At 42.5% G+C, this 9,434-nt stretch overlaps 3 protein-coding genes across 8 annotated transcripts; 2 read left to right on the top strand and 1 right to left on the bottom strand.

Annotated features, from left to right (window-relative positions):
• Positions 1-697: 697 nt before the first annotated feature.
• On the top strand, positions 698-4,021 carry larp6b (La ribonucleoprotein 6, translational regulator b). Of its 4 annotated transcripts, none has more exons than XM_031822594.1 (4): positions 698-831; positions 998-1,094; positions 1,345-1,558; positions 1,654-4,021. In XM_031822594.1, the coding sequence occupies exons 2-4, from the start codon at positions 1,021-1,023 to the stop codon at positions 2,803-2,805; spliced, it is 1,440 nt and encodes a 479-aa protein (XP_031678454.1). In that variant the 5' UTR covers positions 698-831; positions 998-1,020; the 3' UTR covers positions 2,806-4,021. The 4 variants fall into 4 exon arrangements, with proteins under 4 accessions (XP_031678454.1, XP_020336038.1, XP_020336037.1 ...); XM_020480449.2 differs by having other exon boundaries at positions 1,342-1,558; XM_020480448.2 differs by having other exon boundaries at positions 705-831; positions 970-1,094.
• LOC109889199 (vimentin-type intermediate filament-associated coiled-coil protein) lies at positions 3,295-6,124 on the bottom strand. 3 transcript variants are annotated; one of them, XM_031822596.1, is made up of 3 exons: positions 6,052-6,124; positions 5,197-5,411; positions 3,295-5,058 (listed from the first exon to the last, which is right to left on the bottom strand). In XM_031822596.1, the coding sequence occupies exons 1-3, from the start codon at positions 6,058-6,060 to the stop codon at positions 4,704-4,706; spliced, it is 579 nt and encodes a 192-aa protein (XP_031678456.1). In that variant the 5' UTR covers positions 6,061-6,124; the 3' UTR covers positions 3,295-4,703. The 3 variants fall into 3 exon arrangements, with proteins under 3 accessions (XP_031678456.1, XP_020336035.1, XP_031678457.1); XM_020480446.2 differs by lacking the exon at positions 6,052-6,124 and adding an exon at positions 5,511-5,858; XM_031822597.1 differs by lacking the exon at positions 6,052-6,124 and adding an exon at positions 5,484-5,845 and having other exon boundaries at positions 5,197-5,368.
• Positions 6,054-8,368, top strand: LOC109888617 (NADH dehydrogenase [ubiquinone] 1 alpha subcomplex subunit 11). The gene is made up of 4 exons (XM_020479776.2): positions 6,054-6,185; positions 6,617-6,709; positions 7,678-7,800; positions 8,175-8,368. The coding sequence occupies exons 1-4, from the start codon at positions 6,107-6,109 to the stop codon at positions 8,285-8,287; spliced, it is 408 nt and encodes a 135-aa protein (XP_020335365.1). The 5' UTR covers positions 6,054-6,106; the 3' UTR covers positions 8,288-8,368.
• Positions 8,369-9,434: the final 1,066 nt, after the last annotated feature.

Here is a 9,434-nt window from a genome sequence, read left to right as displayed (position 1 = left end):
TACCATTTCTGTCAAGCCGCATAAATTTGATAAATCCAATTGATGCACCTCATCAAACGCAATGATGTAAGGCAAACGCTGCGTTTCATTGGAATTGAATGTAATTGTGGTGTACCAAAATGCAAAACACTGTCGGTGTGATCGAAGCGTTACTGCCAGCTAGCTACATAAGCAATTATAAATCGTTTTCCTGTTCTAATTGATCTAGGGATGCAGACACAATGAATGGAAAAACACGCATATTCCGAGGATTATTAAAATTGAGTGGATTAAAAACCTGTGTGAATTAATACAAAATATGAGGGAACTGATAAAAAAATATATATCATTGCAATGTATTAAAAAAAATCAAGGGGAATGGATAAAAACAACAACAACAACCAAGGAACGAGTTAGTATGGCATTTTTTTCTCTCTCCACAATGACGCCTAAGGGACTCCATACCAATTAGATCAGCTTTGAAAAAGAACTGATGTGATTGGTCAAAAGACCAAATAGCGGAAAAAATATCAAAATTGGGCTGCCTGTCTAAACAGTCACACAGATAAAGTACGGTGAACAACATTTATATGAATATTCGATTTAGGCCTGAATGTGTGGCCTTCAAAAACAAGGGAAAGTGCTCACACAACGGTATAATCAATGGTAGTGTAGAATACCAAATGTAAACACCTGATTTTCCTTGATTGCATACATCAAACATGTCATTATCCAATGGTCAAGTTCTCTCAATTGTGACGTAAGGGACACTAGAAATTAGAATTTCTAAAAATATTCCATGTCAACATGTGCGGTGGAGACCGGGGAAACGTCGGGCAAAGAGGATATCAGGTTAGCTAATTTAAAGTGAATACTTTTGCTTTGTAACTTCAGGTAATGGTTACAATATAAAGTAAACTACAAACATGCTCAACACACATATGTAGGCTACAAATCATCTGAGTTTATCGATATAAAAATTCGTTTCAGTCTCACAACATGTCTTCACCAACTGCAGACGTCTTCCGATGTGGCTTGCAAATGTATCAGCTGTCCCCAGATTCAAAGCGGCTTGGGTCATACACAGAGGACAGAACATATGATAGTTTGGATGGGTAAGAGCCCATATTACAGATGATTACTGTAATATCTGATCATCAATTTAAATGTGTCATGTTTTAAAATAAATTGTTCAGACTTACAGGGACCAGATTGGTCATTACAAAAACATGATCAGAAATATAGGCCGTAATGTTCTTGTTCAAGTGAAGCATGTGCATTCACCTCAATTGAGGTTTATTCAATGTCAAAAAACACTAAATGTTTATCAACTTTTGAATGTTGATATTAATGGTTCTGCAGAAGTTCCACAGAGTTGACTGATGTGTTTGAAGAAGAGGACTGTATTCAGGATGAAGGCTGGAGTACCCCTGTTGCAGACCTGAAACAGAAAATTGCAGCTCGGCTAGAAAACTATCTTACCAATGAGAGCCTGTCTGAAGATGCCTTTTTACTGAAACATGTTCAGAGGAACAAGAAGGGCTACGTCAGTGTGAAGTTACTAACTTCATTCAAAAAGGTAGGATTTATGGATTGCTTTGGCCTGCACTGACATGTCTTTTGATAACAAGTATAACCTTTGAAAATTACTAACCTAAACATTCTGTGTCGTAGATCAGGGAGCTCACACGTGACTGGCGAACCACTCTGGCTGCGGCTCGCACCACGCCGCAGCTGGAAGTCAACGAGGAGGGAACCAAGGTGCGACGGAGGGACCCAGTGCCCGACTGGCTACTGTGTGTCCCCACCAGCAAGCTGCTGCTGGCCTGGAACCTCCTGGGAGGAGAGGACAACGATGAGGAGAGCGTAGCCCCGGGGGTGGAGCAGCAGAGCCTGATGGAGACAGCCATGAGACTATTTGGCTGCTACGGCACCATCACGTCCCTCCGCATCCTGCGCCCAGGGAAGGAGATCCCTGCCGAGCTCAAGAGGTATGCAAAGAAACACATGGAGCTGGGGCGTAAGGTGTGTGCCGTGGTGGAGTATGAGTACCTGGAGGGGGCACGGCGGGCCTATGAGGCCCTGCAGGCTGAGGAGCAGCTACAGGGGAACAGGGCTGTACGCGTGGTACTCCTAGGCAGCAGGGGCACCAGGAAGCCAAGGGGCAGCCAGGACCGCACAGAGGAAGAGTCTGAGGACGGCATCGAGAATGTGTGCTCGAGGAAGCCCAACCGCAAGGGCAGACGCTACCTGGGCTACTCCCTGGAGGACTCTGCCCTCTACAGCTCATCTGAGTCTGACTTCGCCCCCGCCTCGCCCAGGCCCAACCGCAGAGTCACACGACCTCAGGCTCTGTACGGCAGCCCCCTGGCCATCCCCCGGGTGTCCTCCTTCCGCTCAGACCCCTACAAGAACCCAGTTTGTAGCCCTGTGGGGAGTCCCCTCCTGCCCCGCAAGCTGTTCCCCAGTGGCCACACTCCGTCCCCGCTGGCCGCTCCAGAGATCAGCAGCAGCCCTGTATCCAGTGGCAATGGAAGCTTTGGCAGCAGGAGCAAGTGCTCCGGGGACTATTCCCAGGAAAGTTTGGGCTTTGTGGGGAGCCCCTGGGTCCACCGTCGGAAGACTGCCGCCCAGACATTTTTTCCTGACAAAGGTGGGCCCCTCTCGCCTGGCCTGCCCAAGAGGCCACTGGGTGTGGTGGATGTGCTGCGCCAGCCGCTTGGCCCTGATGGCACTAAAGGCTTCTACAACTGCATTGGCAGGGGGATATCAGCAATGATAAAGCCTGGCCAAAATTACCTCTGCCCAAAGCAAGGAATGATTTGATCTTAATGTAACCACCATATAGTGTCCACAATTACTTTTGATTGTCTCAATGTTTATCTAAATGAAATGGGGGGGGGGCACGTTTGTCAAACTTATGAAAATGTTATTTTGTATTGATTAATAAAGATTACGATGTACTTTCAACAGTTCTTATGTTATTTCACTTTATGCCCAGTATGGACAAAAATTATCCTGACTATGCAATGATCTCTCAGTACATTACTATTCTGGGGTGAAACATGGTTTCATTCCTGCCTCAACTGCTAAAGACACACGCATATACAGTCATCTGAACTTCCCTAGCATAACTTCTAATGTATGCGTCTCCACCAGGATAATGTTCTCAATGAGTCAAGTCCCACAGGGGCAATGGCCACCATAGTCTGTCAAGCACCATTCCCTGTGCCTGCATGTCTTCTAGTGGGGTATGTTCTACAAAGATAGTATTGTTTTTTTTGTTCTCTCACACTGCCAAGTTATTTTTCCAAGTAAATGGTGTATGAATAATTTATTCATGTAGCAGACTGCCCTGTTAAAGCATTCCTCATTGAACAGAAATACCTATTCTCATTTCTTTGACTATGACCGTAACAGAGTGAGCAACACACATTTTACAGTTCAGAGGCAATATGCAACTGTCCCCATGCTAAAGGTACAGTGATCACAAACGGAACAGTTTAAGCAGCACAATCATGCAGTTGTACAGAAAAAGCAAACTTTTAGCCACCTGATGATTTAAGCCAACACTATATTGCTTCTATAATGATTAAGCAAAACCATACAATATAAGAGTACAAGGCATGGCTGTGATGTTAAACTACATTTGTAGATGTAATACAAAGTTCAATCAGGAAGGCTGATCTGAATGCTTGTTTAAACAATTCACTTTGTATTCTATGCCCGTAGAATAGAAAAACAGCATAGCATCTTGTTTCATCTCTTCCCATTAGCCAAGTGCAGAATGCCATTCACCTATTTACCTTATAGCCTATAAGCGTGGCACAATAATGCACATTCCTCACGCTTGCCATTTAACCTATGGGCTCACACTTACCACCTTTCTCTCAACCAATGGGTCTAAATCTTGGGATGTATTTGTCAATTTACCCTTGCTCTCATACTTGCTGTTTTTCAGCAACAGTTTGACAACCATCCACCTTCCTACCACCACCTATAATAACCTTGAAGGCCATCATAGGAACTTTCCTTCCATTATGAAAAAAATAACCACTTTGATTCTGACCCTACTGGAATGTGACATATTTGGCAGCTAATGTTGCATAGACTTGCTTCACTGAAGCAAATATTGATGCCCGTAAGAGGCTACTGTATGTCTTATATTCACCATTAAATGTGTCATGTTTACAAGGGAGTAAATACAATCCCTGAAAAAAACACTTTAAACTGAATTGTCACAAAAAAAAGATTTAAAAGTATACACTACATATACAAAGCATGGGATGGATTGGAACCTAGCCTTGCAGGTGCTGCAGATGTACTTTCTGAACTTTGACCAGCTGAACACTGACCATAGAGGTCCTGTTTACACTATTTCCAAATATTTGATATTACAGTATAAAAATATAGCAGTTAAAACAGTAACAGACGATAACCAGATGTCTATACATTTCACGTCTGGTTAAGACATGGAATCAAGGCAGATTAGTTTCTCTCCATTTGGTTACATCAAAGGCTTCATAACATGTCAAGCAGTTCCCCCACATTCATGTAAGATGTTAAGTTGTAAGTCATCTGCTTAACATACAGAACTACTTGAACATTAAAAAAATAACAACATGCATGATGTTTTGAAATTACTCATGCCTCTACTTCAAGTACTATCCTCTTCTAGAACCTTTTCACCTCTAACCTATGTAACTCTTCTCAGGGGCCTTTTACTATACCGTTGTTCCAAACACTATCTCATCCAGCTCCTGGTCATCCATGTCATCCTCACTGAGGGAGAAGTCTTTGTGGTTAGAGATGCGGTTGGGACTGCAGTTTGACTCCCCGCCTGTGAGGGACGTATTGGCAGTGGGTTCACCCATCCCCACAACTGGCCCAAGTCTTTCTGCCTCAGCCATATGGGACAGCATACTGTCTAGTAAAGGCCTGCTCTTGCAGATGTTGTCCAGGAGCTGGCAGCGATGTTGCAACTGTCCTATCATAGCATCCTTCTCCTTGACTATGTTCTGAAACCTCTGGATGGTCTCTTCTGACTTGCACAGCTTCTCGTGGAGGTAGTGAATCTCTCTAGAGAAAAGTAATGAGATGATTGATGATTGATAACCTTTTTGATTGATAACCTTTTACATATTAAATAACAATGGTTGGGGATATTAAACGGGAGCTTTGGAATTGCCCCGAAGAGACAAGACCTCAATCACTTACTTATCCTTGGCCTCGGCGATCTCCTGGGTAGCAGCCCTCAGTTGCTCGTCCTTCCTGATGAGACTCTCTGCTTGCTCCCTCACGGTGTTCTCTGCTGCCTCGAGCCACTGTTCCAGCTCTGCTACCCGCCTGTGCACAGCGACCAGGTGTGCGTTCGCCTCCCGAATTTGGACTGGTGATGGCGAGGACATGTCACATGAGGAATATGGTACGACCTAAAGTCAAGTTACAATAGCACACCGTAGAAGATTGATTAACGATCAAATAAGAGAGCAATGAATGATCACTTGAAATCTCGTGAACAAGCATTTCACCGGAGGGCTGGTGTTTACTCTTCCTGCCATGCCTGCACCCTCTTCAGCGTTTGTTCCTCGTTAAACAACTGAACCAAAAAATATTGTTCCGTGTCCAGAAAAAAAGTATTGATTATGTTATGCTAACCAGCTACCGACACGTCATCCTACGAGATTCTAAGCTCCAAAACTCATAAGAAATGCATCAATATATAATTTAATTGATTCATTACGAACAACATGCCTCGAGCTATATACTCGTTCGTTATCTGCACTGTTTTGAAATTTTTAAAAAGCTGGATAACTTGAATGAACTTTGAAACTGATTCTCTTTGTAACCTGTGGATTAAACTCCGCCCCGGAAACAGTAGTGTTGACAGCTTTACATACAATGTAGAAAAGTTGTGTTATGTTGTTTTATATGTAGCTAATAACACATTTAATAAGTAATTGTATTTTAAACTTTTTTTTAAGTAAACAGAATACTTTTCACAAGTTGTTTGTTTAGCTAATACATGTTTATCAATAAAGTTTTCCGATATTTCAAGTGTCGTCTTCTTACCCCCCCCATCTCGCGATATTTCCTCAATGTCTGTGTCCTTCATGTGAAATCCAAAATGGGTTATTGGGATCTGCAAGAGGGGAAAGATTGTATCGAGAAAACATGGATCACCACTAAATTGGGCACAGCTCTAGGTATCTAAATCTAACACAAAGAAATACATTGTGGAAATTAGCTAGCTGGAGGTAAAGAATAGTAAAGTAACACTAGACCCCATAACCGGTTAACGTTAGCTAGCTGCCGAGCTAACTTGCCATAGCATAGTTAACTGTCATTCTAACTAACTAGTGCTAGCTTACTGTACTAGTAAGCAATGTGTTGTTTTCAACAAATGTAACGTCAGCTAACGTTGTTCGGTTAGCTAGTTGTTTAGCCAGCAGTTGCTGTCAGGCAGTACAGCTAAGGCAGTAAATTATGTTTACCAGTTAGCTAGCAAGCTAATCATAGCTAACATTCTTGTGACTTTGAAAGAAAAAATTACTTGTCAAGTAGGTAGCTAGCTAGTTAACCCAATGCACAGTAATCTAACAGCCTATTTTTTTTTTATATATTTTTTTACACACAGGGTTGGTGGGTTCAGCCTATCACATTGTGGCATTCCAGCCTGATTCCGCAATCCAAGCTGTTCAGAGAGCCACAAATGGCACAGTAACCATGGGTATGCATGTCTCTAATCTCATACACTGATAATAATCACCTGGCTTGCTGCCATGAAGGTATCCAATCTTACACTTAAATACCTAGCTACACCTAGACCAGTAGCCAACAGTGTTCAGGCTAGAATGTTATCTCAGATCAGTACACTACATTTGTCAAGAAGATTTAGTCCAAGGGCCGTATCCACAAAGCATCTGTTGGACTGCTGATCTAGGGTCTGTCCGTATAATGCAAAACTGATCCTAGATCAGCATTCAGCTTTGTGGATATGGGCCCAGGTCACAATGCTGAAATGTACCTAATAAACACAGAGTCTCTACAGTTGCCTCGTTTGAGTGATGGTGAAAGTGTCTGTTTGATCTTAGTGTTTCAATGGTGATGAGATTTTTTTTTTGGGGGGGGGGGGTGATCAGATGCTTGTCATAAGGAGTTGTAAACAAACACAGTTAAGGTGGGTTTATGCCAGTATGTGTTAATTTAGGGCTCTATTCAATCATATTCACTTCAGCCAACATCAACATAGCTGTTGTTTTGGCAGTGTCAGAGTGTAATTGTGTTAGAGCTGTCAAATCCACAAGCGACACCTGTCATTATACCTAAAGCGAACATTGCTATTAGCTGCATGGAGTTGCATTGCGAGAGATCCCATGCAGCCTTGTTTACACATTAGAACAGTGGAATGTGAGATGTAATTTACACCTCGATTAGGCTGATAGAAATCCTCATTATTTAATGATTTTCAATTTGAGAGTCATTACATTTTATATAGCCTACACTTTCTTGTTCTGAACGGGACAGGTGTGGCTTTGTGAAAATGATCAAGTGCAGCTGCTCACCGATTTGACAGCTCCAATGCAGTTACACTGCCAAAACATCAGTTATGCGGGTGTCAACTATCGCTGGTTAGGCCTAATGCTTGATCTGATTGAATCCAGGCCTTAAAACCAATTATCTTTCCTTTCATGACAGCTGCCTTGGGGGCGATCTTTGGAATGACCACTTGTCTAGCTGCACAGGCCCGGGATGCTCCTGATGATCCGGTGAACTATTTCCTCGGAGGCTGTGCATCAGGAGTCTTTCTTGGAGCTCGTAGTGAGTAGTCTATATTAAATAGTATGCTGAAGATTTGGGTTACATGCAGTAGGAACAAATGGGAACAAACGTTTTGAAACGGATAAATAAAATTAGGATTCTTATTGGATAAGTTTGGGTGGAACCTCCTCCGTTTCAAAGCATTTTCTTCCAGGGTTTAATTATAAAAAGAGGTATTTTCCCTTCTGCCCTTGTTAACATCCCACATAGTTACCATCATATTGCTGTCATCTATCAAGCGCTATAAGAACTTTGTAGGGCAGTGAACATCTTCTCATTGCCAGATGATGTTTGCTTGAGATACAGAGGGGCATCAGAGATTATCCTCTTTCTTTTCCACTAATAACATGTATTTCTTTCTTTATGATACACAGCTCACAGTGCAATGACAGGCACGACAGCATGTATTGGGCTGGGGACACTGGCCATGTTCACTAAGGTGGGCAAGATGGAGGGCTGGAGATTAGCTGGACCACCCAGGATGTAAACAGCCCAAGGGGGAGACTATATATTGACATGTATATTGTATATTAAATATTCCTTGAATAAACTTGTGTAAAAGAGTGTCTATGACAGTCTGTATCCTGCACCTCCCTGCTTTAGCCACATGGTGGAAACATTGGCTATCTTCCCAGACAATTTGCACCAATCAACAGCAATTGAAGATCGTGTGTGTGTGTGTCAACTTAAACAGTGGTGTAAAGTACTTAAGTAAAAAATACTTTAATGTACTACTTAAGTTTTTAAAATATATATCTGTACTTAATAATTTATAGTTTTGACAACATTTACTCCACTACATTCCAAAATAAAATAATGTACTTTTCCCATACATTTTTCCTGATTTAAAGTACTCGTTACATTTTGGGAGGTTAATGGTCCAATTCACACACTTATCAAGAGAACATCCCTGGTCAACCCTACATGCTTCGTTCGTCAATGATGAGTGTTGGAGTGTGTTCCTGGCTATCAGTACATTTAGAAATACAAACAAAATTGGGATGTCTGGTTTGCTTAATATAAGTAATGTGAAATTATTTATACTTTTACTTTTGATACTTGAGTATACTTGACTAGAACCCAAACAATTGATCATATTACTCCAGTGCTAGCCTCTACACTGGCTTCCTGTTAAGGCAAGGGCTGATTTCAAGGTTTTACTGCTAACCTACAAAGCATTACATGGGCTTGCTCCTACCTATCTTTCCGATTTGGTCCTGCCGTACATACCTACACGTACGCTACGGTCACAAGACGCAAGCCTCCTAACTGTCCCTAGAATTTCTAAACAAACAGCTGGAGGCAGGGCTTTCTCCTATAGAGCTCCATTTTTATGGAATGGTCTGCCTACCCATGTGAGAGACGCAGACCCAGTCTCAATCTTTAAGTCTTTATTGAAGACTCATCTCTTCACTAGGTCCTTGCTGTCTCTGCCTGGCCGGTTCCCCTCTCTCCACTGGGATTCTCTGCCTCTAACCCAATTACAGGGGCTGAGTCACTGGCTTACTGGTGCTCTTCCATGCCGTCCCTAGGAGGGGTGCGTCATTTGTGTGGGTTGAGTCATTGACGTGATCTTCCTGTCTGGGTTGGTGCCCCCCCTTGGGTTGTGTCGTAGCGGAGATCTTTGTGGGCTA

This window comes from Oncorhynchus kisutch, linkage group LG4 (genome assembly GCF_002021735.2).
Source record: "Oncorhynchus kisutch isolate 150728-3 linkage group LG4, Okis_V2, whole genome shotgun sequence".
In the NCBI taxonomy this organism is placed as follows: Eukaryota; Metazoa; Chordata; class Actinopteri; order Salmoniformes; family Salmonidae; genus Oncorhynchus; species Oncorhynchus kisutch.
Note: the sequence above shows the minus strand (reverse complement) of the source record. Positions and strands in the feature narration are given on the sequence as shown.